The sequence below is a fragment of the Heterocephalus glaber genome, unplaced genomic scaffold (assembly GCF_053883595.1).
Source record: "Heterocephalus glaber isolate CG9 unplaced genomic scaffold, H.glaber_assembly_v1.0 deba00000546, whole genome shotgun sequence".
NCBI classification, from domain to species: domain Eukaryota; kingdom Metazoa; phylum Chordata; class Mammalia; order Rodentia; family Bathyergidae; genus Heterocephalus; species Heterocephalus glaber.
In genome coordinates, this window is record NW_028258147.1 from 15,056,145 (window position 1) to 15,083,782 (window position 27,638).

Consider the following 27,638-nt stretch of genomic DNA (forward strand, 5'->3'; position numbering starts at 1 on the left):
GGCATTGAACTCACTATGGTCTTGAGTCAGTATGGCTGGTCTTTACTCTGGTGATCCTTCTGTCTTAGCCTCCTGAGTGTAGGGATTACAAGTGTGCACTAACATGCCCCACTAAAAAAAAATAACACTGTCTTTGCAGGGCAAAGATGTAGTGACCAGGAAGAGTACTAGAAAGATAGCACTGTATGACCTGAGGGGACTACAGAGGATATATCCAAGGTTATTGCCAAGCAAAAAGGACCCTATATCTTTTTTTTTTTTTTTTTTTTTTGGTACTGGGAATCAAACTAGGGTCCCTGCGCTTGTGCAGCACACGGTGGAACCACTGAGCTAAATCCCTGGCCAAGGACCCTATATCTTAAAGCGACTACTCTGACAAAGAATGGGAAAGGAGAATGTGTTAATATTCAGTCAGTTTTCCTGAGAGGCAACTGATTGTATAAATGTATGAACTTGGGAGCCAGATTGGTTTGGATCGAATGGTGGCTCTTCAACTTACTACCTATGTGACGTTAGAATTGTTTAATTCTTGGGTACTTTAGGATTCCCAGTTATAACTGAAAAGAATAATGGTAAGTAACTAACTCATATGGTTATTTGAAGATTATATGAATTAATTTTTTAAAAAATTAAGTGAATGCCTGACATATAATACATTGTCAACAGATATTAAATATCATTGTTTATAATACTACCAGTTAATACACATTTGCATATAATATTGATGTTATTGTTTCTTCCTTTTACAGGTGTGCTTATTCGCAGAGGGATTAACTGTTGAGAAGTTTAGAGAAACAGGAAACTGCTGGACCAGGAAACACCTCAGCTGCAGAATATCGGATGTCTCCTATTTTCTGTGTCAACTAAGCAAAATATTGGGGGACACATTTTGCCGCCCTTTAATAACCCTCTTCTGTTAGAACCAGCTTGACCTCTGATGGACAGGGACTAAATGGCTCAGACTTAGAAACAGATTTTAACAAAATTTGCCAAGAATCTGTCTTTGAATTTATTGTTGTTTTTAGTCCTGTTCAAATGAATTCTTTCTGCCTCTGGCCCCATAGTAGGAATTTCCCGCCTCACATTGAAGTTAGATGTGGCTCTGTGATTTGCTTTAGCTAATGCAATAAAGATGGCAGTGACTAGGGCTACTTCCAGGAGAAGCCTTAGGAGGCAGTATATGACTCATCATGTCCTCTGCCTAGTGTGAATGAGGGTAGAAATACATTGTCACGGTGCAGTTTCCATTTTCAGACCATAATGGATGTGTCTGAAAAAAATTCCTGTTTTAACCACATAGATTTTACGTTTCTTTTTAGTGTTGGATAACGTCATATTGAATAGCCACTAAGAAATTTTGAAGCTCATTATAAAAAGCAAGAGATGTTAAATCATGGTGTCAGAGAGCTGAAAGCATACCTTCTGTGCCCTTCGTTTGTCTGCTCGTTGATTTTGGTGGTAGATTCGACTGAAATTGGATACAATCACTGGAACAGGTAGAGCAATGACCAAGACCCCACTCAGCGAACAGATGGAACCAAAGATCTTCCCTGCTATGGTTTTTGGTACCATGTCACCATACCTGGTTAGAAAAAAAAAATACATACATTGTTTTAAATTAACAGAAAGACACTTCTATCTATTACAAATAGTATTTTTTGTATTAAGTCAAATGACTTTTTGGATATAACGCTATTTCTGTCTCATGACTAAAATGTAGAAGGCTTTAGGAATTAATAAGACAGAATTATTAATTTCTGAATATAAAAGTTACCTTTCAGCCTTGTAGAAAATGGTTCTAACATTCAGAAATCTCTTTGATTAGAAAGTATTTTAAATCAGATGAGGTAATGATAGCTATTCAATTTGCCTTTTATGTAATGTAGCATAGTTTTTTACATTTATTTAATAGTCAATATTTCTATTCTGAAATTTATAGTCTAGATAACACACTTTTCCACTTAATTTTTCCAACATTGGATTTGTTATGAAATTTAAATACAAAAAGTAGGACACTACATTCCTTCCATCAGATATAATAACTTAAAAAATAAATTTCCAAGATTCCCATTAGCCTTCACTTGTGAAATCCAGGGGCCATTTCTCCATGATAGCCTTACTCAATCTTCATTTATACTTGATTAGTTGACTATTCTTTTCAAACCACTTTTTGTTCTTGGCTTCAGTATTAGAGCTTTTTTTTTTTTTAAGCAATTCTCCTACTTCATTGGTTGCTACTTGTCCACTTTCCTTTTTGGTTTCTTCCTCATCTTGGAGCAATTTAGGTGTCAGTACCGAGTCCTCTCATCTACTTCATGTGAACCTCCTTCTTATGTGATTTCATCCAATCACATACCTTAAAACTGTCTATATATAGTTGATACTTTAATTTACCTCAGCATCCCTGATGTTTCTCCTGAAAATCAGGCTCTTATCTTCAGTGATTTGTTCTGATTTCTGTCACTGGATGCCTTAGAGTCTAATAACTAACGCTTAAAGTAACCAAAATGGAACTTTTGTTTCCTTCACTTCCTCTGCCCTAGCCTTGCAATCAGTTCCTTCAGTCTGTCACTTACGATGAAATGGAACCACAAATGCACTGATTGTTTATACCAAAATCACAGGAGCCACTTTCTAAGCACCCAGTGTCCACATCTTATCTCTTAGCTTGTCTCGTTGCTGACCAAACATTATATCCATTTGGTTCTTTGTATTCATATACCACTTTACCACAATAAACCAAGCCATCATCATGTCTTGGTGAGCCATAATAAATGAACATCTTACCTTAATTTTCCATATTTACCATTCTATAATTCATGTCAACATAAAAGGCAGAGTTGTGGGTTTGAAAATGCAGATTATACAGTATGACTTTGCTTAAATTCCTTAAAGAACTTAAAAGTACAATAAATTTAAACTCCTAACTTTTGCCTCCAAGGAACTCCAGCATGTAGTTACTGCCTATACTTCACACCACCCTGTAATAAGCTGCCTGTCCCGTGGTCACACTGGCTCCCTGGCCTTCTGCTGGGCATGCCGCCCCCAGATCATTAATAAGGTGCTACTTAAATGTCTCCATCCAAAAGGTATTTCCAAGTAACCTTTTCCACAGTGACCATGTTCTCTTTCTAATCATTCCCTTAGCAGTTTTCCATTTTTCTTTTTGTACCAGGGATCGAACTCAGGACCTTGTGCTTGCGAGGCAGACTGCGGAACCAACAATTTTCCATTTTATTACCTTCACAGCTCTTGTCCACACTTGAAATTTTCTTCTTACTTTTTTTTAACTCTTCACGTACCCTACTAAAAATAAACTTGGGAAAGCAGCAGTTTTCTATTTGGTGGCTCACTAGCATAAAGTAGGCTCTTGTACATATTTGCTGAATGCATACATTTTTTTTTCTTTTTTACTAATACAGAGTTTATCTCAGAGTTCGTTTCTGAGAAAAGAGGCAAGAAAGAGGTCTGCATTATATCTGGAGCGGTAGCCTTGAAATGACCACTTTTACTAACACTGTTCTTGTGAGAAAACATTTGTGTGTCAACACAGAGATGGAAGTTGCAGAATTGGCAAAGGACAGGTTGATGAGAGTGACAGAGGCTAAATTGACTAGTGCTGCATCTGATAACCCATCTGAGGCTCTGGTCCATCACAGGCTTTAAGGCCCAGTCACTCACTTTTTCTCATTAGTGTCTTTGGATGATCAGCAGTTAAGCTAATTCATTGCAGCTAAAAATTCCCACAGGAATTTGGCAGCAGAATGACAACACTGCATTAAATAATAATAATAATAATAATAACAATGATATGATAAAAGAACTGGAATGCTGTGTCATATTGAACAAAGGTTCTTCCTATAGTCCAACTGAGAAGCTACATCATAATCTAAAGACAAAGTTAGAAAATAGTCAAAGCTGAAAGAAAACTGTAAGAGAGGAGATTTGATTTTAATGCCTACCAATTAAGATTTAGAAAGTAAAGGGAACTCAAAAGGAAAAATAAATAAAACTCAATTACTTGTAATAGACAGGGAGACGAGCATGGAGTCCATGTGATTAAGCCTTTAGCTGGGGATTTAGCTCAGTGGTGCTGCACCTACCTGGCAAGTGCAAGGTCCTGGGTTTTGATTCCTGGTACCAAATAAATAAATTAATTAATCAAATAAAGTAAACCTTTAAAAATACAAATATATAAAATAGATAATGGGCCTCCTACCTTTCTCTAAGAGATTTTTAAAAATTAGTTTTTATTAACTACTTTTTAAGTTCTAGGTGGTAATATGTAATACAGTAGGCAAGATCAGCATACTTAAAACTATTACAGAACATTAAGAAAAGTAAGGACATGATCCGGTTTGCCAAAAGCAGCAAATTCAACCTAGAATAATCTATAAGGGGGAAAAAGTGATGAATTTTTAGTGGTGATTTAATGATATAAAGTTATGCCAAATGCAGCAAATAAAAATGATACTTATTATTTACCTCTACTGTATTTGTTTTGCAATCCAAAATTTCTTCACAATCCAGAAAGTGCAGGTAAGCATTTGAGATGAGTATGCAGTACTGAAATGATTGTGGAGGGAAGATGAAGAGAGAACAAAGTGCTCATGAGTGGGTACGTCTTCTTTTATTTTTATTTTTTAACTCTTGCACAGAGAGACAGAGCTTCCCTACATGGTAACCAACAGAGGCACTCCCTAAGGCTCTGTAGTTGTGAGGTAAGGCATGGAGAGATGGTGAGAGCACAGGAAGTAGAACAGGCAGGGTTTAAAGCAGTCCACATTGTCCTGCAGTTATTAAAGACAGCCTGGGCCCGGGGTGCATTACCAAAGAGCATCCCTGGGTACTGTATATTTGCTCCTGTTCTTCTTCCTGCTGTCATCACTTTTCTGAGACTGGACTGCTGTCCATGTTTGTAATATTGCAAGCATATTTTACTAGTTTGAATATGTTTGAGGATAATGGAAAACACAGTGTGGTTTGTATCCTCCTTTACATTATCTGTTTTGTTCAGATAGTTTTCTATATTTTATAAAATCGATGAAAAGACTACAAAGAGCCCCTAAGATCAAAGAAGGCAAATATTGAATTTTTAAAAAATAAACAAAAGCAAGAAGAGGATAATATAAGAAAATACCCCAAAATTTTATATAACAGAATGATTTTAACTTTTTTAAGCCTTTTTCCAAATTTCTACTTTCCTCTTTCTTCCACAATTTTGCTCTTCTTTCTACATTCACCATGTTAGTAGAGCCATTCCAGTCTCTTTCTGCTCGATTCCACCCCGGACATATGCCAATTTATATGCTCACATCACATCAGACAAAAAGGTACAAAACATGTTAATTTTAAATTTCCGCACTGCTTAAATATACTTGGATAAAATGAAATTTTTTTGCCATACATTAAAGATCAATATTGGGTGGAAGACCAATTCCTCTGAAGATATTTAATTTTTGATTACTGAAGATATCAGTCTCAAACACTGTCTAAAAGTTTCATGCCAAGTCCTTATATTCTGTCATGTACTCTACTAACTCAATGCCAAAAAAAGTAGTGCAATCTGGTTAATTCAGGCAAATAACTTGAATGAATATCTATCTATCTATCTATCTATCTATCTATCTATCTATCCATCCATCCATGTATCTATCTATCCATTCATCCCTCCATCTATCCATCCACCTATTTATCTATTTTCTCAGTTTATCAAGTAATAATGAAATAAGTTGGAAAGTATGAATAGCTTTTAAACATAGCATATTGAAAACCAAATTTTATTGATGTCTATTCAACTTCCTTATTTGACATTTGTCCAGAAATATGGCTGGAGTGCGGTTTCCTTTAGATTTCAAATAGAAATATTTCCTTGAATATTCTTATACAATCTGTGAACTCCATACTGTTAGATTTCTAGTCTTATTCATATAGTTTCCACTTTTCCCCTCTTTATTTGAAAAGCATAAATGTAGGTTAATCTGATAAAGAAGAAATGGTGTAGAATGTAAACTTCCATCTAAGGCATGACTTTATAAATCTATGAAAGTATGTCCCATGGGTACTAAAAGAGAAAGACATGTGTATACAAGTAACTATGAAGATAGATGAGATCTTTACACAATGGGGAGAAAATGCTGATGTTAAAATACACTTTGATGATTATTGTAACTCAGTCTCTCTTAGCCTCTTTTATTCTACAGTGAAAAGTCATGAATTTCCAGGTAGTACGTAAAGATGAATGGATCTTCTATAGTTCAGAGTTCAGGAATATCCTATGGGATGGTGTATAGGACAGGTTCTGCATCCATAAATACTGTATTTTGACGACTCTAATAGTTAAAATACTACAAACAAATTTATATTGGATACAAATCAGTATGTGTAGGGGTATGTGAAAAATAGCTATCCTCCAAATACCTGAAAGTACGATATATATGTATAATACTATACCTTGGTAAAAGCCACTAGCTGACTGTGTGTATATAAACACATAATTTAATTATTAATTTTCAAGCTTGAATTTTCTCTTTGACTCAACTGCTAATCCAAGAGGTCTAAGAAATAATTTCTCCTGACCTGGAAGCTGGATTAGTTCTTAAATAATAATTCTATCCCTTAGGGTCTCAGTTGCTATGTTACTCATGGATTTTCTGCCATCAGCATGGTAATTCTAGAAAGATCACCATTTGATGGATAATTTTTATAGTAGCTGCAATGTTTGCAAATAGCTAATGACTTTTTAAAGTGTCACTATATAACACCTGCTTGTGGTACAGAACTTGTTTGCCAGAGGGGCCCTGGTATTATTTGACAACAGACAGATTTCTCCCTGACATTTTAAGATCAATGTTTGCCTAAAAAGCTGCCCTGATTTTGTCTTTAGTTCTCTTTCTTGAAGTAATTAATACTATTACTGCTCAGTTGAGTAGCTAGAGAATTTTTTCATTACTTCACATATATTGTTATTAAAGTATTCTGTGTTATCTCTTGTTTCAGCCAGATTATGAGCTACTATTCTTTTAAAAGTGTGTTTTTTCAATTAAACAAAAGTTTTATCTATTCCTTAAAACATTAGCATTAATATCACTTACTAGATGATAACTAGTAGCAGAGTACTTTGATTTGGGATAACAAAAATGACCTAAATTTGTGGTTATAGTCACACAACACTGTCAATGTGCTAAATCTTACATTTTAAGTCTGTAAATTTTGAGGTATGCAAATTTTAGTTTAATAAAGTTATTTTATATATATATATATATATTTTTTTTTTTTTTTGTACCAGGGATCAAACTCGGGTCCTTGTGCTTGTGCAGCAGGCAGCAAAACCACTGAGCTAAATCCCCGGCCCAAGTTGTTATATTTTAAAGTTTTAAAAATTAGCAGTCTTAGCATCTACTAAATGACACAGGAAGCCAGAAGATTCCTTTCCCTAATAGAATAGAATGAATTTGTCCTGTGTAGTGCACAGAGTAGACTCTTCAGGAATTCGTGGATGAAATCACTTGGCTTAGGTAACTCCACAATAATGTATATTTTTCATATGTGTTGTCCTAAATAGGTTTGGTTAATTGTCAGTTTGGATTATTATTATAAAGCTTTTATTAAATTATCAAAAGTGACATGGGTCAACTAGAGTGTTATAATTTTAATACTTAAAAAGATGTGTCAATATAAAGAGTCAGCCCTAAAACTGCACTGAAGAAATGCTGCAAAAATACATTTTACAATGGTTGAAATACCAAATATCCACTAGGGGGCATAAAAACCTAAATGGAAAGTTTGGAAGCAAACCAGGTCTTTTCTGGTTTTCACAAACTGAGGCAGAGAAAAGTATTTCCCGTAAACTGCAAATACCAATTCCTTATCTTTACCTACACACATTCAATATTTAGGGTGTATTTTGAGCATCTCATTCCTCCAAAAAATAGTGTTAACAGGACAAAATCCTACCAATTTCATAGATTACCTAATTTCAAGGTATTTCCAAAAAGATACAAAATAATTTTGAGAGCATTAGCATTTTGTTTTCTTTAGAATGATAAGTAATTTTGTATAATGTAAGATATCACTAAAGCATAATTTTAAACAAGGAGTCTTTAACTAGAACCCTTAGTGTGAAAATTAGGGGAAATTAAGGGATTGGTTTTGTGTATTCAAAGAAGAGAAAATCAAGGAAAGGACTAAGATGCTTTTAGCACATCTAATCAAAATTTATGCACTATGCCCACATTTGATTTCATTTGGGTTTATTGACTGTGTTCCTTTGGCTTGTGTCTTTTTAAAACTACAAATTCTTTTCTGTCTCCAGTTTTTCCCCTTGCCTTTTGACCATTATTTCATCAAATGACAGCTTTAAGAGTTATACATGGAACATATGATTATGGTTTAATATCTTAATAAAATATTTTTGCCAAAATGAATGCCATCAGTAAAATATTTTAGAATCTTCTTTAAAGAATGTTTCTGTTATTCAGAGGGCACATTTTAAGCACATATTATTTTCCATTTATTTTGACATTATGAAAATATATGTAGAATTGATTATTGAGGCACACATTTAAAGCAAGTAAAATAAACAAAAACCTCATTAGGGACTGGCTTTCCCAGCTGTGGGACCACCAGAAATATGTTTGCATTTTCTTCCTTGTTTTGTTGCCTGGAGCTCTCCTTTCACCGTCACATATTTTTGAGTCTGATCATGTCATTCTCCTGCATAAAAGCCTCCCTTGTCTGGCCATCACCTGCAGGAAAAGCTCTTGCTCCTTAGCATGACGTACACAACTCTCCATGACATGGCCACCTCATCATCCACTGCTGAGTCACGTCTCCTATATTCTAATTGGAACAAATAACCTTCTAATACTGAAAAGGACTAGATTCTTCCATTCTTTTATGCTTTTGTAATACTGTTCTTTCTAGAATAGTCTTCTTTGTACTCTTACTCGATAAGTCTTTTGAGAAAACTCCAGTTTGTATTGATAAAGTTCAAACATTGGTTCTCATTTGTAAAGCTTCTTGACCGTTTTCTTACTACCAAGGAACAGTATCTATTCTTCCTTTTCTATGCCTCCAATGCTACTTGCAGCTAATAGAGTACAATTAGTTTTTTACAGGTCTGTCTTTTCTCACCAAACCAGGAGGACCATGGGGTCAAGGATCATGTTACCACTATAAACTCAAGTTTAGCACAGACCTTGTCCAGTGCCGAGCAAATAGTTGGAATTCAATAAATGTTTATTGCTTAGATAAATTCTTCAGGAAAGGATTTGATGGTAAACAATAAATATTGGAGGGAGTGAAGGGAGATACTTGTATATCACTCTTTTTCTCTTAACCAGATTTCTTATGCTCTACCGAACCCAGCCCAGCACCATTTCACCTCGTCAGTTTGTCTGAATTCCTCACTGAGTACTTAGATGAAGTATCCAGCAGAGCTGGTTCTATACTATCTATACTATTAATGCATCTTTTTATACTCAGAGAAATCATTTTCAACCTAGATGATTTTAAATAGAAATAGATATGGAAAGACCTGACCCTTTCCTAGTTCCTATCTGGTTTCCATTGTCACATGCTTCACAAACATGAATCTGGCCAGAATTTTGAAATACAAATCACCTCAAGTTTGACAGATTTTGTAATCTCAAATTCCCAACAATTTGAATGAATACCGACTGCTTATTTTTTGAATGTCCACTCATGATCCTGGGAAATGGCTGACTTTTCTCAGATCCCTGTATTCTTTTCCTGGATGCTGCTAATCTTAGACAGTGAGCAATAGCAATCCTTTAAAAATTCCTTGGTGTGGTCTCAATTTTTCTTGACAGGGATCACTGTAGTTCTACTCTAGGAGTATACTGGAGAAGGTATGTTTGCCTTCTATCAAAATAAATTAATCTATCAGGCAAATCAACTTGTAGCAAGCGCCTGGACATTTTTGTGTTAGTGATGGCACCAGCTTCCATAGAATACATATTTTGGTTTTGCATCCCAAAGGGTTTTCTCTTTAATTCTGCCAGGGCTCCTCTCACACTGGGGGCTTCCTTCAGTTACCTGCTGGTGTTGCTTCCTCCTCTTCTCCTTTGAAAGCTAACTCTGTTGGATGAAACTCCCCACTGTGCATGTTTCCAGTCACTGCTGTTTCCCTGCAGACTGTCTCCCAAGGAACCAAATCCCTAAGCCAGTTCGACAGTGCTGTTGAGAAACTTGTCTTCTTATAGCCAGCTTCCTTTTCACTTGTTGACTGCCGCAACTGCTCACTGCTTATAGTTAACTCAAAGCTGCTCAGTGCCTTTGTCATGGGAGAAGGAAGAGCTGGTTTCCAGGTTTAGGCCTGCAAGAGGAGCCTTAGAGGAGAGTGTCAGATAGGCAAGTTAAAGGCAAGAAGTGGAGCTGCTTATTGTGATTTTTTTTTTCCTCACTGGAGTTTGCAGTCTAAAACCAATTAGCTTCATGTATTACAGGCCTCAAGACAACTTCAAGTTGTCATTAAGTATTTGCCTATTTTATTTTCAACTATACTTTTAAAATTACTTATGGATTATCCAGTAATGACTTAACAGATCTCTTATTTCTAATGCTGTCCAGGAAGGCCTGATGATTTTGCTGCCTACTATTTCTCAAATCTTACAGAAAAGAGCACATTCAGGTCTAACTGTCTGGGAGATGTGGCACTTCAGTGAAGCAGAATTAGGCCTTTTTGGAAGAACTGGTGTGTGACTGAGATGATGGCATCGCAAATGCAAGCTGTGTCCCTTCTGGCAGACCTGACCATGCCACACTATCCCAAAGCCCCTCACCCAGCTGAACACCTCCAGCAGGCCTGAGCTTCTCCTCTCACTCACGAGGGGAAGTGCAGGACCAGTTTGGAGTTGACCACCACCAAGCAGGTCTCCTAAATCATGCAGCCAAGCTGCAGCCCAGCCTGCGCCTCCCTCATCCGTGTCACTGTGTTCACTGACCAGGGACTGCTTTCTGCCAGACATTTCAAAATTCTTTAATTATAAATTATTTAATATGATAATGCTTCGTGTAAATAATCATAATTATTTAAATACAAAAGGAAAGAAGATTGGAGACGTTTTGATTTAACCTCCCCCAAAACAGTCCAGTATTTCCATTGAAACGTCTAGTCTTCAATTTAACCTAGAAAATTTCTATACTCTTAAATAAACTTTGTTTTTAATGAGAATCCAAGGGCCTATATTTACATTAGAGATGTTGTAGGAGAACAATTCATTTCTGATCACTGCGAGATAAAGTTATTTCCTAAGATTAAATAAAGAAAGTATATATGTTCAGTGTTTAGACTCCTTTGCCTCTCCTTAGGAAATTTGAACATTGGCTGAATGGTCACTCTTCCTACTAACTATGAAAAAGTAAACATGAAGAAGGTTTTAAATTCATAGTTCTATTGTCAGCATTCTATGTGAAAATGGTGCTATAGTTGCCTTCTGATTATATCTAGTTTAAAATCTAACACTACTATACACAAACATAAAAATCAAACCAAAAAATATACCTCCTTAAACATAAGCCAACTATAAAAGAAACTTTTATAAAAAATTATCTTTCCTAGGTTTCATTTTAAGGGGAGGAGATAATTATGTAAAAAAAAATTAAGTGGAAAATAAAATTTAAATATACTTCAGAATATATCCTACTTCCTAAGCACATTTTTAAAAATTAATTTTATTGGTACACTTAAGGTATACAATGTAATGACATTCATCATTGGAAATCTGCACCATTACTTAATCCATCTTGGTCCTAAGCACATGTAATGCATAAGTTCTTATGCCTTTTTGTATATTTCTATGTACACTTAATTTTCTAGAAATGAAACTAGATACTTAGCATAGTACTTTACTTTTAAAGTACTGCAATTTGTATTCCAGGTTTAAAGCAGGAAAAGTAACAACTTCAAATATTTACAACAGAAATGACTGAAAGAAGGGAAATTGATTACAAGAAGGGAATCACAAAGGCAATGAGGTTGTCCAGAAGCCTTGAGACTACCCGGGAGTTAGCAACAGCAAGAAACCACTACCAGCAGGAGGCTGGAGGTAATGGAGAACATTTTTGAGCTCACGGGCAGAATCTTGAAAGGAGGTTGGATCTGTACCAAGCCTTTACTGTGGAAAGAACTAGAGCCATCGAGGCGGCCGAGCGACTGGCTTAGAAGATGCAAAGGAAGTAGAGAAATATACGTTGGCTCCTCTTCCAACCCCCTTCTACTCTTCTGCCAATGCTTTTCTTTGGGAGAACTGGCAGAAAATTTGATGACAAGCTAGCCAGGGAAAGGCAGGCTGCTGGCACCTGCACAGCTAGTAAGAGGCACAAGAAAAATGGAACATGGGGTGTTTACCCCAGAGCTGTGGTCGGCCCCTTTCAACACAGCTCAGCGCCTAAGTCCATTTTGGTTCCAAGCTGTTAGGACTCACATGCAAAGCTGTTATTTATTCAGTTGGTTCTCTCCACCCCTCCCCCTAAAAGCAAAACATTCCATGTTACCAGAATTAGAATCCCATTAGTGGGACTGGTAGGACTTTGAGGCGTTTGTTTTGTTTTTTGGGTTTTTGTTTTTTTTTTTTTGTCAAAACCATGCATTTCAATCAAGAACAAGCCAAAGAATCAAAATATCTGTTTTGACAGAGTGTGGGAGGGGAGCCAAACATGAAGCAGCATTTTAAAGATGTAAATAAGATCTGATGATTGTAAAATGTTCTACTTGTAGGAAATGGGCACAATGTGTAATGAAATCTGGTCCCTGGGGCTTCCAAGTCTCATGGTGACTAAGTGTTGGGAAAGTGCCCTTAATTAGAATAAATCATTTCGGAGCAGAATTCTTCAACAGATCACCGAGAATGCCATCAGTACTAAATTACAACTGGATTTAAAGGACAGGTGAATACATGTGAAGCCAAGTTGCCTTTAAAAATGAATACAATTAGTTTGGTTGCTCATCAGCTATTGTAGAACCTTCGGTGTCAGTTGTCGTTGATTTTTATTATAGTAATGAAAATCAATAGCTAAACAGAGACTAGCTGTTAGTGATAAATTTAAATAAAGAAAAACTCTTACGTTTAAAGGAGAATATAATGTTGCTGATGAGGATTTGGAAGTAAAATGAAAATATATGATGTGCATTTTAAATTAAAAACAAGAAAGAACATAGTGACTCCACTATGTGCGTCACTAACATGAATAGCTTGGATATGCTTAAAATTAAGGAGGGTTTATGATAATGATTTGTTTATAGTTGTAAAGCCTTCTGTGCTTCCCAGCTACATCACTAATTTATGAGAATAATCACTAAGTGATCACTGCTGGTTGATTTTCATTATGAGAAGAGGAGACTAAATCATGTAATAACAGAAGTCCTATTCCTTGAAACTTTTGTGGCTTTATAAATACAAATAAAATTGCTTACTTAGATAAAAGGACTTAAATTAGTGAACTTTACATTCACAAAAAGAAAATCTGTGAAAGCAAATGATAAGTGTTAAAATCAAATAATCCTCTTAAATATACTTTTCTTCTTTTTTTCAAAAATTATCCAGGTCTTATAATGAGTAAGTTGCTGCTCCTAATAATAAATTGAACACTTGATTCTTTTCCCAAAGATCTCCCAGTTAAGGAAATAAGTTACAGCAATAATTGAGGTCTCTAAATATTGATAGGTATTTTTTTCTACCTTCAAAATTCCTAAGGTTATTGTTTGAGTTCTGTGTTCTATCTGATCTAACACCTAGAAGAAACAATTATAAATCACCACATTTACACTTATGTTATTTACCCTAAAGAGGAAAACTTGATGGCTCACTTTCTTCAAGCCTGGGAATCACTTTCCTCATTCTCAATTGTTTACCAACTTTGGTTATTAAGAGATGCAAACAATGTCCTTAGGTGCCTACATTGTTCTTAATATCCTCATTTGGAGTACTCTTCTTGTAAAGAGCAAGACAGTATGCAGTTTAGGCTTTACAAGGCATACTCCCTCTGTCACAAGAAGGCAGCTTTATTATTGGCTTACTAAAACAACCCTGCATAATCTATAAATAAACAAGGGTGACCAAAATTCATTAAATTTTATGAACATTGAAATTTGAATTTCATATTAATTTTTCATGTCAAAAAATGTCTTTTGATTTTTTTCCTCACCATTTAAACACACACACACACACACACACACACACACACACACACACACACACATCTAAGTTTGTAAGCCATACAAAAACAGGAGACATATTGCATTTGATCTGTCTGATCATATTGTGCCAAACCCTGACTCAGAAGGACCTTTCTCTGTGTGATCAATTCACTCTGGAAAGGGTAAGTGCTGTTCCAGAAGAGTCTGAAATCATTCAAGAAACCATTAAAGAAAATATTACTTCAGTTCTGTTGAATAGATTTGTTCAAACTTTCCTGCTTCTTCACAAAGAATATATGTTCTGAGGAAAGAGGACAGGCACACCTCTGTATCCCAGCTCATCAACCTCTTCCCCATACGGCCCTCTCCGCCTTCTGTCAACAGGTTTACAGCAAATGAAAGGGAAAATGGGCTGAATGCCCTGCTCACTACCATTACCTCACAATGGTGCAGGAAGTCCAGGGAGGTGGTTTTATGATCCGAACGGTGTGATAAGTGTGGCAGCAAGAAATGAACAGCAGTAGTCCTTTCTCTTAGCAATCTAGTAGGGAAACCTCTAGTAGGGAGAAAGAAAACAAGAAATAACAAGTGTAATAACTGCTACAATAGAAATGATTGCAGGATTCCTTGGGAGTTGAGTGTACTTGAGAAATACTTCTATGAGTAGGCAAGATTTGAATTGAATCAATAAATATAAAAAGGAGCCAGTCAAGCAGCAACTAGAAAGGCTGTGTTTTTAAAGACTTCCAGGAAACTCCTAGTTGCAGAGTGGTCTTAGGAGTAGGCTTGCCCTGTGATAATAAGATGGCTTCCCCTCAACTTCATGTCTCAGTGACTTTTTGTATTACTTAAATCCCACAATTTAAGACTGAAAGTTAAACATTTATAGCTAAATGGAAGCACATTGAGGCCATACTTTTAAGTGAAATAAATAGGACACTTATGTGTAAATAAATAGTTTCTCTGGTGTGAGAAACTGAATGTGTAAATAAGGATCAAAACGTATAATAGACAATGTGCAATAGGAAGAAAGGGTGAAAAGGGGAAGGGGAAGTGGGAGGGGTAAGAGAAAGTAAAGAAGGGAATGAAATTAATATGAAAAAAGGAAAAAATGGAAACAAAGTCTTTGTAAATAGAGAGGGGTGGAGGGGTTGAAGGGAAGGCAGGGGAATGGGGAAAAAATAAGAACCAAGATATATAATGTAAAGGTACAATTTTCCAATGATGAATGTCATCATGTTGTATACCTAAAATGTATGAATATAATTAATGAAAAAAAAGAAAAAAAGACTGAAAGTGGCAGCACATTAAACCTTTGAATTCATATTTCTTTGGGATTAAATTTGTATTTCAAATTTTTTCTTGAAGGTAGGTTTTAATGGGCAGAAGTTAGAAAAATTATATCCAAAGAAGGGAGAAAGGCCCAGGTATGAAGGAAGTCTGAGATTCTGAGATCCAAACTTGGGCTATTCAAAAATTTTAGCAGTTCCTGGTTGTGTCTAGAAAAAGCCTTTTTTTTGTTTTTTTTTTTTGTGAACTGACTTTTAAAAGGGTATTTGTTTGTCTAGCAAGAGTGAGCAGAGCCAGCTATTATGCCTTGAGACCCTGCATTGATCTTAGCAGACAAATCACTAAATAGGACTTGACTACTACACAATGGAGGATTAAGTCTCCCTTCCGCATAAGCCTACAGTAGGCATGTCAATATGCACTTATGAAACCTCCTTCTGTGTGACGAGGGGATTGAGAACCTAATAAACAAATTAATGTGGGGATGTCAAGAAGCAAAATGACATTTTAAATTTTTTCCCTGAATTAAACTCTATGAAATGAAAACAGAAGAAAATATAGCTTTCAAAGTTTATTCATGACTATTTATACATAGGAGAGTACTAATTATATTTAGCAGAAATAAAATATGAAAAAATTCTTTACTTTTCTTCTTATTGAAACATCCCAAAAGATTATGGAAGATTTGAAATAAAATTGAAACTAAGTATTTATGGGCTCTTGCTACTCTAGAAGTTTGATCATTTTGAGTGGAATTGTGTTTAACCTCAACTAAGTGAGTGAAAAAAGGAAGAAGGTTCTCTTATCTCATTGTCTTAGAGATCTCAAAAAAATGTTTAAAAATGAAGTGATTATTTTCTTGACTGATCAGGGATGGATATAAGTCTAACTCATTCATTGCAGTTAATGACACAAGTTAAACAAGTAGAAAGCAGGAGAGTAGAGAATTCACATAGAAAGGTACATGCTGGCTTTACATCCAGTCAGATAAGCTTTTGGTTTCTATGAAGTGTTGTCACTCTGTACCTACTAAAATATGGATGTGGAACCATGGTGATATGTGTTCATTTTTAAGGTCTATGATTTTTCTTATAACTTGTGTGACATGCTATTTTAAGTTCCTCTCAATTTTCCTACTCAAAAAAAAAAGTAATCTTTAGTAGTTGTGATTCTTATGATTCTAGGGTCTGGATATGATGTCTTTGAAAATAAATGGAATTGGTTTTTTTTCTTTTTTTTTTTTAGGCTGTGCTCCTGCCTTTGCATAGTCTTAGTTACTTTCTCACCACTGAGACACAGTACCCAACACCCATAATTGTTAGGAGGAAAGGTCTATTTTGGCTTCATAGTTTGTAGAGATTTCAGTCCATAGTCGGCTGGCAGGGTGGCATGGCAGAGAAGGAACAGCTTATGGCACGTTAGACAGGAAGCAGAGGGATTATGGAAGGAGGGAAGTAGATAGATCCTTCCAGGCCACACCCTCACTGAGCCATGTCCTCCAACCAGGCTTTACCACTCAGTATCAAATTTAGCTATAAACTCATCAGAGGATTAATCCACTGATAAGTGTCACTCCCCTATAATCCAATTACCTCTCCAAAGCCCCATCTATGAGAGCTGGAAGCTTTGAGGGAACATCGAGATAGCATCCACCCTTCAGTCAGTGATGTTTCCTGAGAGGAAGAGCCTTCTACTCTCATGGAGCCAGGGATTGGGATAAGAGAACTGAACATTAAAGGTTTTAACTGGAAGGAAAGGGGTAAGTGTAGTAATAGTTCCTATACTTTCATAAATGGATAGAGAGTAGGTAATTTTAGATGGGTAGGATTACCTTTGAATAACTTCTTTCTTTCTTTTTTTCTTGAAACAGGATCTCACTATGTAGTTCAAACTGGTCTTGAGCTCATGATCCTCCTGCTTCAGCCTCTCAAGTCGTAGTATTACAGGCATGTGCCACCAGGCCCAGTGAATAATTTCTTATTTTACTTGGCTATACTATCTACATTTACTTCCTTTTGGTTTTTCAAAAATAATCTTGACATAGCTAAAAGAAAAATCTTGATGACAACAGAGGCGGTCTTACTCCAAACGTGCCAAATCCGGGCCACATGCAAGCAGACAGATGTGAGTCATCCACAGTGCCTCTACCGGTCACAAATTCTTTACTCAGCTGTGATCAGTAATGATTGTGTTTTCTCTTTAATGGCCCACAAGATGGGTGGCAAGGAAAGTCAGAAAAATGAATGGCAGGTGCTTTGCTGTATCTGGTCTTTACTATCACATTGGGACCATAAATTCTTGGATCCCAATCATTGATTTTTGATATCACAATATGTCTTTAATTGTCTAAAGAGTTATTTAATATTTCCAACAAGTTTGCTCTTGGTGTGATTAAATTTTGTACTTCATTTTATTGAAGTCTGTTATTTAATAAAAAATGAGAGTAAAATAAAATAAAAGCAAACAGGGAAAGATATCTTAATTCCCAAAGGCTAGGAATGGCTACTATGAGATTTCCCATTTTCATGTTCTATTTCATTATTCCATGGTCTCTCCAGGGGAAGGTAAGTACCACAAACATCAAATGTAAGCAAACAAGAGGGTAAGAGGGAACAGTAAATGAACATTGCTAAATTCTTAGGATTCCAAATGAATATATAATGCTGGGAACAAGAGTTCAAAGATTAGTTGTTTCTATGGATAGATATTTGCAAGCAAAATATTGGCTCATCCTGCAGTACAAATTACTCTATGAATTACAGCTGAATACTTTTATGTGTTAATTGCATTGTGTTCTATAATCAACACATGTTTTTCCTTACTTAATGAGATAAAAACAGTAATTTATTTTCTTTGTCAAGACTTTCTTATCATCTAAAGGAAGCTTTATCAGATCAACTTTAGCTGGCAATTTAAAATCCTCAATGATTAGTACTATTGTCAATGCAAGAACGTAGGAAGGAAATGTTTTTGTAGGAAGAAAATAAGTGAGCTTACTTAGACTGAAGGACTTGAGGACTCAGAATTAGCAAGTGTTTGATTTTCATGTATGGTGTACCTATTATCATTAGAGATTAGATAATAATTGAGAATTGTAAAAGATATACTATCCCTAGATGTGTGCAGAACTTTTTAAAACTCAATTCTCCTTGAATAAATTATTGCAAAGAGGGGAATGTTTACAAAACCAATAATATAGTATAGGGCTGGGGATTTAGCTCAGTGGCTCCGCCACCTGCTTCACAAGTGTAAGGTCCTGCGTTTGATCCCCAGTACCAAAAACAAAAACCAAAACCAAAAACCCAATATAGTATTATCTCTCAGCTCATTCTTTTTCTTTTGTCTAAATTTGTTCCGAATAGTCCAGAAAAATTAAGGCAAACAAAAACAAGAATAGTACTTCACGATAATCCATATCTAACAAAATATTCATCCTCACGTTTAAGACTGCGCAGCTCACATAACTAACAGAATTTAAGCATAACCTCACAATGGCAATGAGGCCTGCAAGGCCCATTTACCACTTTAGTTTGTGTCAGGAAAGAATTGCACACAACTGAGTTTCAGATTAGGAGGAGATGACAGGGTGGTTTGAATGTGGGTTGTATGTGAAGGCTGATACTTGTCACTAGCCATGTCTCTGATGGCGTATTTGCCCAGATTTGTACCCTGTATACATTTTTTGGGAAACAATGAGCCTAATGTTGTCACTAGTTGTCAAACACTCAGGTATTAGGCCTGGTTTCAAAGTTGATGGCCTTTTATTTGAAGCAACATGTCAGCCAATTTTATTTGGAAAGACATGAAACCAGAAGACCTGCAGTACAGGTTAGCTTTGTCTCCTTCCATACTAACTGTGTGACATTGTATCCCATATCTAACCTCTCTGAGATGGTTTTCTTATCTGTACAGTGTGGGGAGAAAAATATTCACTTTCTATGTCCAATTTGTGACAGAGACCACTACATGAAAACAACCAGGTGGACTCTACTTGTGGAGGCTGACATGGTATATAGTAATTCGGACTCCCAAGGAGGTTCCCTTATAAAGTGCTGAGCTTCAGTGTATCTTGGCTAAATGATAGGTAATATTTATTAGACACTATACTAAGAAACTTATATAGACAAACACATTTATAATAAGTGCATAACCCCACAGTGAGGTAACTATTATTATCACCCCTATTTTACAGGTAAGGGAAAGGAGACTTTAAAAGGCTAGGTTCTTGCAGAGATAATCACAGGAACAGGGAGAAGGGCCAGGTAGGCATGACCTCACAGTCCTTAAAAAAGCTCACATGTAAGCTTATGACCCTATTTATAACTGAGGCTATGCCCACAGACGTTGTGCATGGTCATTAGTGCCAGAGAGGAAATCTGAAGCCATGACCTTTTGGCTGAAATAAGTCTTTCAAGAAGGAAATTGGGGTAGATCCTGAATCTGCTGGAAAACTTTAGGCTGGGCTATCACTCTAGAAACCTGTAGCTTGTGTTTGAATTTCCAATTTAAGATTCTTATTTCTTTTAGTTTCCTTCCATTTTAAAGTTAAATATAATTCCTTTTTATAGGTGAAAATGTTTTGCACTTTATAGACTTTTGTTTACTTTCCTTATCTAATATTCTTTTATTCATTTGTATTCTTCTTAGACTTTAAAGCTAAGTTAAAAGTGCATTTCAGAGGTTCAAAATCCAAGGAAAACCTACAAAACAGTCTTAAAGAATTAAATAAGTTTCTTAGATACAAGTACAAGTTAAACTCTCCATGCCCCAAAAAACTGGCTTTCTTATCTCAGTCATTTAGGGTCCACACTGATAGAAATTAGAGCTGGAAACATCAGTGGAGCCTGATGAAGCAGCTTCTTTTAGTCTTTTAAACTGGGAGGAAGTTCCTGAGTCATCAACCATCCAGTAGAGCATAAATATTCCGTCATCTTAATTTTTCTTAAAATATTTAGTCTTTGTTACAAATAAGCTCTTTTACTATCTACTTTAGCTTGTGTATTTTGATTTATTCAACTATTGACTTGTCTGATCATTAACTACTTGTAAGATCAATAAATTATGATTCTTACTATTGTGGGGGGGCCTTACCCCCCCCCCCGCTAGAACTCTTGAGTGCCTTTTACGGGCATGTCTAAGCCTGCTGCAAGTCTACCCGGCAACAAGGAAGTAGCCCCAGTACCCTCCCCTTGCTCCCTCCCTCTAGCCCTACGGTATATATGCTGTAGCAGCTTCCGCAATAAACGAGACTTGATCAGAAACCTGTCTTGTCTCCATCTCTCATGTCCCCTGTCCTTTGTCATTCTCACTCCCCCTCTAGGGTCTCCGTTGACTTACCCGCAGGCCGGGACATACTATAAATACAGGCATTGGTGCATCCTGATATTAAAAACAACCCCCTCCAAGAAAAAAAAAAACACCTCATTCCTACAAATCATTTATGAACTATATTTGCCTACATACTAAAGCCTCAAAAATATGAGAATATTCTCTGAGCTAAATCACAAAAGAATGTCTATAAAAAATGAAAACCATTTAAAGCCTTTTATTTATTCCTAAAGAAATACAAAGACTTCATGTCAAATCCTCAGTGACAAGAAAGGCTCTTTCCTCATGCAATGTAACACAGGGAGACCTACAGTTCTCTTACCTGGCTTGACAGTTTCCATGACCTACTTGGTTCTACCTGTTTTCATAAAAGATGATATCTCTTGATATGAGCCTCTAGAATTTTTTAAATTAAGGTTGGAAAAGGAGACTTTCATAGCTATCAGACATTGAATTGTTTTAGGGATCTTGGTAAGGGGAATGAAAGTCATTGCAAATACAATGTTGCATTCACTGATTTGCATATACCAACCTTCAGTTTTATCACATAAATAATAAATGTTCTAGATGAAGTGGAATACAAGCTCAGATCTAAATGGGCATAGGCACTATAATGATGAAATCTGTAGTATCTTTGAATCTTTGATCAAATGCTAAAGTCAGGGTCTTTGATGTGAGGATATGAAATCTCTCAGCCATTTTACAACTCTACTTTTTATTCTTTGTTTAATCACTTGTATATATAGTATAAATTTATATAAAATGTAATATAGCTCTACATTTATACTTTTGTATCGTATGTATGATACAACTCTAATTGTAGTGCAGGCTAAGGAAATATATTTTTCCATATGTATCTTCAATAAATATGGAAAAATTAGAAAATATGTGAGAATGTATGTAGAAGGACTAAAAGTATGTATTCTAGTATGTAAAACTATAACAGAGTTTATTAGTGTAAATTAAAATCAGAAAAGGGGAAAAGGGTACTATAACTCTGGTTTCATAAAACCTAAAGATAATTGTCATTACCTTATCTTTAGCTTTAGTGAGCTTGTTAGGACTGAATTCTGGAACAATGCATGCTCTCACAGCCCTGGGTGCAAATCCTAACATTATCACTTACTAGCTATGTGAATTACTTAAACTTAGTGAGGCTAAGTTTTCTCATTTGTCAAAGACTTGAAAACCTGTTTACCTTTCTTGATAGTCTAAATACTAATGTTAAAATAACTCTTCAGGCCAAGATAGTTACAAACTGTAATGGAAATTATGGCAAATTGTCTTTAGTGTGGCTGTCAGAACACATGCCCTTAGAACTAGGATTGTGTCAGGCAAAGCTTGGGGAAAAGTACAAAATCAACCCATACCCAAAGAGCTGTGAAGGGAGTTGTCCTTGTTTATGATTGTCCCTCTTACTAGAAGAGGCTGAGAGGACAATGTCTTTCTAGATAAATTATTTGCAATTACATCATTGTATAATTCAACTTTGTGCAATTTCAATAATGAAGTAGGGGAAAAATATAGCTACACTAAATTACCTGCTCCCTGCTCAGATGTGAATATTTAATAGCTCAGTCAATGGCAAAGCAATTATAAATGTCTACAAATAAAAAATAATTTCTTATTCCTGGTATGCCAACATATGTATCTGTCTCCTTTATGGGTCACTATAGAAGTTTGAAAAGAGACCTGGGAGCTATTTGTCATCCTTTGTTGTCCTTATAATGCACTGAAACCAGGTACCTTTATCTTCTTAGTATAATATGATTCATTACTATGTACTTACGTACAAAGTACATAGGCATTTGGATATAGTGTCACCAGATACAAAGTAGCAACATGCAGTAGATTAATATAGAATACATGACTGGCTTCATCAGTATGTGACCTGTTTTACACAAAGCCACCAGCTCAGAAGGTCCTTGGAGTAGATCTGATGCTCTGTTGATGCTGTCTTAAAATTCTTAATAATTTTATTTTTGATCCCATGTTTTACAAGTCCAGTGGACAAGGAGCATGAAAAATGGCAGTTCATTCTTCACTACCTCATTTGGACTCATGATGTCCCATAATGAAAGAATTCTGGTGGACCTATATGTAGGAGTTTAGCAAGACTGAAAGCAACTACAGGGCAAGCATGCTACCATCTGCCCTGGTAAGCTGGGGTGCAGCCAGCTATCCTCTTGAAGCAGAATTTGCTTCAAAAAGAAAGAAGGAATGGCATTCTAAGAAATATGAATAGCCACAGAATTTATACTCCTTTATACCTCCTTTCTTACTGCTATTAATTTCCTCTGTTAGCCAACTAGTTATGCTGAAATGATGCCATACAAAGCAAGGGGAAAGGTAGGGCAAAACTTAGTTCCTTTTCTTTTCAACCCTTCTGTGCTCATCTGCAAGATGAGGGTGAAGAACATTTATATAATGTGTGTATAATCATGAAGTGACATAAAAACAATTGAGCTGGTTCTGTGGAGCGATCCCATTGTTATGCTAAGAACCGACTATGTAGGTAGGCACAAGTTATGAAATATGAATTGTATAATGTGATTCTGCATACAAATTAAATACTCATATTTGAATTTAAAACTGATGTTAATATAAAGATGAATAGCAAAATTCATGATAATAAAGTTGTAAGCTTTCTTTATTTTGAACCATTTAAGTAATTAAAAAATATGACAAGTCAAGAGAAACTAACTGGAAGAACAAGAAAAGCTGTATATTTTAATAACTTCAATGGCACCTTTCCCAGCTTTTGAATAAGGAATCACATTTTTATTTTGTATTAGGCCCTGTGAATTATATAGCCTACCTATCAGTGACAGGGTAACATAGTGGTTAATATCAAGGACTTTGAATGCACTATTTGAATCATGATTTGCCACTTAGTTATTACCTTAGTTAACTTTTTAAATTCTTCATTTTTCCATTATTTATTTATTTAGCCAATCTATGTTTATTGAGCCTACTATGTACATAATGAGGGACAGAACATACTCTTTCTATCTTCATAGACCTTACGTATTACAGGGGGAGACACACATTAAACCAATAAATAAAAAACAAATGTAGAAATATAACAAATGATGATACCTTCTGCCAAGAAAGATCAAGATTTTTTGGGAAAGATAATTAGGATGATGTTTAGGCCTAATTTACTTTGTGAAGTGTAATATTTAAATTCAGACAGAAGATGAATAGGAGATAACTAGAAAAAGAAGAAATATAAGTACCCGTCTCATGAGATACCTATGAAGGTTATATGGGTATAGGGGGTATAGGATGCCTATGTAAAACATTAGTACAGTCCTAGCAGCCATAGATAGTGAATACATAACTTTTATCATGATTGGATAACAGTCTAATTTTTAGTTTTATCTTTACCATTCATCCATATTGAATAATGTGCATATAAATATTTTTCTAGAAAGTTCATTGTCAATATAGTCATTCATTTATGGTATTTAACTGACCCATCAACATATGATACAATTGCATTGCATCATTTCTCTCTTTTTTATAGCCTTTCCTCATACACACATATCAGTTTCTGATAAATTTATCCAGGTCTGTAATTACAGTGGTTGTCTGTCTCAGTTAGGTGTTATTGCATTATGGTAACATACTTGCCTTTGGGCACAATCACATTTCAATTAAAGAAAGGTGGTGAAGACATTTCTATCCTGTCATTTATTTTCTTTTACTTGTCACTGATTTTAATAATTGTTGTGAAAGTGAAAAAGAAAAGTGCCTTTCTTCTCTGTGAGTTGTCACTTTTGCCTCTCTCTTGCTGCTAATCATGGAATGGAACTTCTTTGTTGCCTCTTGTGTGATGGAACTGGAGTTCTGAGGACAGGTTAGTTTCTTGTGAAAACAGAGGCAGCTAGAGGAGGCTTGGGGACATGGAATGATCCATAGAATAACTGTGGTAAAATTGAAGCTGGTCACTGCTATCACTTATCCTACTTTTCCAGTTGCTCTCTTATTGCCTTCTCTCTTTGAGCAGAGTACAGACTTCTCAGGAACAATGTGCCTCTACTTCATCCTTAGTTGTCATCCCCTAAACCAGCGGTGGTGAATCTATGGCACATGTGTTCTTTTTCTTTTAAGATAAAAGATGTTAATGTATGAGCTATTTTTCCAAACTAAAACCTCAGTATTCAAGTTTAATTTCAGTGTTGGCACTTTGTGATAAATAAGCAGGTTTTGGGTTGCAATTTGAGCACTTGTCTCTAAAAGGTTAGGCACAGCAACCCAATAAATTTCTGTTCTTAGGGCTCAGGATTTAGCTCAGTGGTTTTGCTGCCTGCTGCACAAGTGCAAGGACCTGAGTTCGATCCCTGGTACCAAAAAAAAAAGACGTTTCTGTTCTTTATAAATGACCCAGTCTGTGGTATTCTGTTAAAGGAACATAAAACTGTATGGAAATAACTTTATTTTTTGGCCTAGACGTTGGTAGTCAAAATTATGTAGCCTTCAAGTCCCACAAGAGTCTTACTTATTCCTCACTCTAACTGTGCACATCTTATCAGAATCTCATTGTTAAGATGGTAACAACCTTTTTATATGATCCTTTGTGCCAGTTATCTTGGGATCCATGGAATTATAACAGTACTATTTCACATCTCTCATTTACTTGAGTTTTGAGTGTCTTTTTGTTTCTGGCAACCAGAAAGTCCCCCCAAATCATTCTTCTCAATAAATTTGCATTTTTGGAGGACCTTGGGAAACACTATCTATGATCAATTGAATGTCATCCCAACTATTGAATGCCTACACTATCATTAATCTTCATAATATCTCCAGCAGATAACTGTTATTATCAACATTTTACAAGTGAGAAAATGTCCTTGGAGAAGGTAACTTGCTAAAAATCAACCAACTGGAAAACAGGGCTGGATTGGAACTCAGCTTTGTCTGACTTCACAGTGTGTTCTTTCCATGTATCATGCTGTATGGCAAGGTCTAAAACCACAGGAATTAGCTGTGGCTGATGGAGTTTTACACATAATATTGAAGATATAGCTGTTGAATGTTAGAACAGGCACAAGCCACACAGATCATTAATTCAACCTCTCATTTTTACATTAAAATTACTTGTCTTAGAAAAAGTAGTTCAAGTTTTCAGAGTAAGTGTTGGAACAGAGATAAGAATTTGAGTCTTCTGGCTTCGGTTAATTAAATTTAACCTATCCTGATTATGTAAGAGAACCTTAGTTATAGTCTGATGGTACTTCTGCTTCAATACAAATTCTTGTTAATTCATATCTAATAATTTGCAGTTTGTAATTTTGAAAGAATACCTTAGTAAGCAATATTAAAGTTGTTAAAATGCCAACTCCTTTAAAAAGATGTTTAAACTTATTCCATATGTTTATTATAAATAACTTACTTTTTAAATCATTTAGCTTATTTAGAAACTAGGAAAATGACAATACTTCCTATCACTTATCAATTATTTGCTAAGATTTATATACATTGTTTGCAATCCATATACAATATGGTATAGTATTTGCAAGGACAACAAAACTTGGGAAAATTAAGTAATTTATACAAGGACCCCAAACTATAACAAGTGAAACAGGATTTTTTTTATCCCACACCATGTTGACTACAAATAGCAAGTGTTTTACCAATTTTGATGAAGCTCAACATACATGAAATTCAAAATGTGAGCATTAAGATATGGCTTATATTATGCCCTTGTTACTTTGGGTTTCTTTCTTACCATCTGTAAAATTATTATGGCTTCCATTGAAATCAGCAATCTGGTCAATAGCTTTTAAATATTCCTCAAACAGAAAACTTGGTAGATAAATACTCAGGAGTTGTGGATTTTCTCATTAAGCAGGAATAGCCTTTGAAGAAAAGATTATGATAAGAAAAACAGCTCAGCTGGTCTGAGCTTTAATATTTAAGAATTATTTCTGTATTTTAAACTGAAGTTCAAGGATTTAGAAGATTTACTTAAACTTGTAGGGAAAAAATATCCTGGAAATTCTATCATCCAGAATACTGGAGCATCCCAAGATAAACCAGAATTTATGATGAAATTCTGATATTTTCTTTATTTATTTTTTTGGTCCCAGGAATTGAACTCGGGTCCTTGTTCTTGCGAGGCAGGCGGTGAAACTACTGAGCTAAATCCCTGGCCCAAAATTCTGATATTTTAGAAATATCTTTTTCCAAAATGCTCCTTGGCTATGTTATCATTGATTAAACTGATATTGATTTTTGTTCTTCCTGAATAAACAGAGGTTTATAAAAGGCAATATTCTTTACCAATACTTTCTCACCCAGGATTCTATTAGAAGGAAAGTACACAGGACTGGATAGTGTTCGGCCAATGGCCATTATTATGTGAGATAAAATGAATATAAATTCAGTACAGTGCCTGATATACAGTAAAAATTCAGTAAGTGTTATCTATCACTATTTTTGTTATTAATCATGGAAAGATGCCAGAAAAACTATCAGCAATGTGGATGGCTTCTTAAAACAAACATAGCATTTTGTCAAATGCTTCATCAGATATCTAAGCATTAGAAGCTAGTGGTAAAATAGAGCAGCTGTATGTAGCTACAAGATGGGCTCTGGCTCTCATCTGGCTTTGTGCCAGCTATGTCAGAACCCTTGTGGATTGCTGTGGAAGTTTGATCTGACCTGCTGATGTGACATTGCTGACACCACAGTCCGGCCAGAGCCACCTGCCATGTATCAACACTTTTCCTTCTGCAAGTGCCACATACTTCTAATAAATATCCAATTTCTCACTCAGAGAATAAGCTTTCTTTTCTTTTCTTCTTGAACTTAGTGCCTCAATTCAGGTTCCACTGCAGTGTGATAACTATTC

At 35.5% G+C, this 27,638-nt stretch overlaps 1 protein-coding gene across 1 annotated transcript in view; it reads right to left on the reverse strand.

Moving 5' to 3' along the window:
• The window catches only part of Kcnd2 (potassium voltage-gated channel subfamily D member 2), a 535,819-nt gene that overhangs the window by 31,594 nt on the left and 476,587 nt on the right, over window positions 1-27,638 (reverse strand). The window contains exon 2 of the mRNA XM_004856458.3: window positions 1,420-1,582. Coding sequence (XP_004856515.1) covers window positions 1,420-1,582 — 163 coding nt within the window. The remainder of the gene's footprint in view (window positions 1-1,419; window positions 1,583-27,638) is intronic.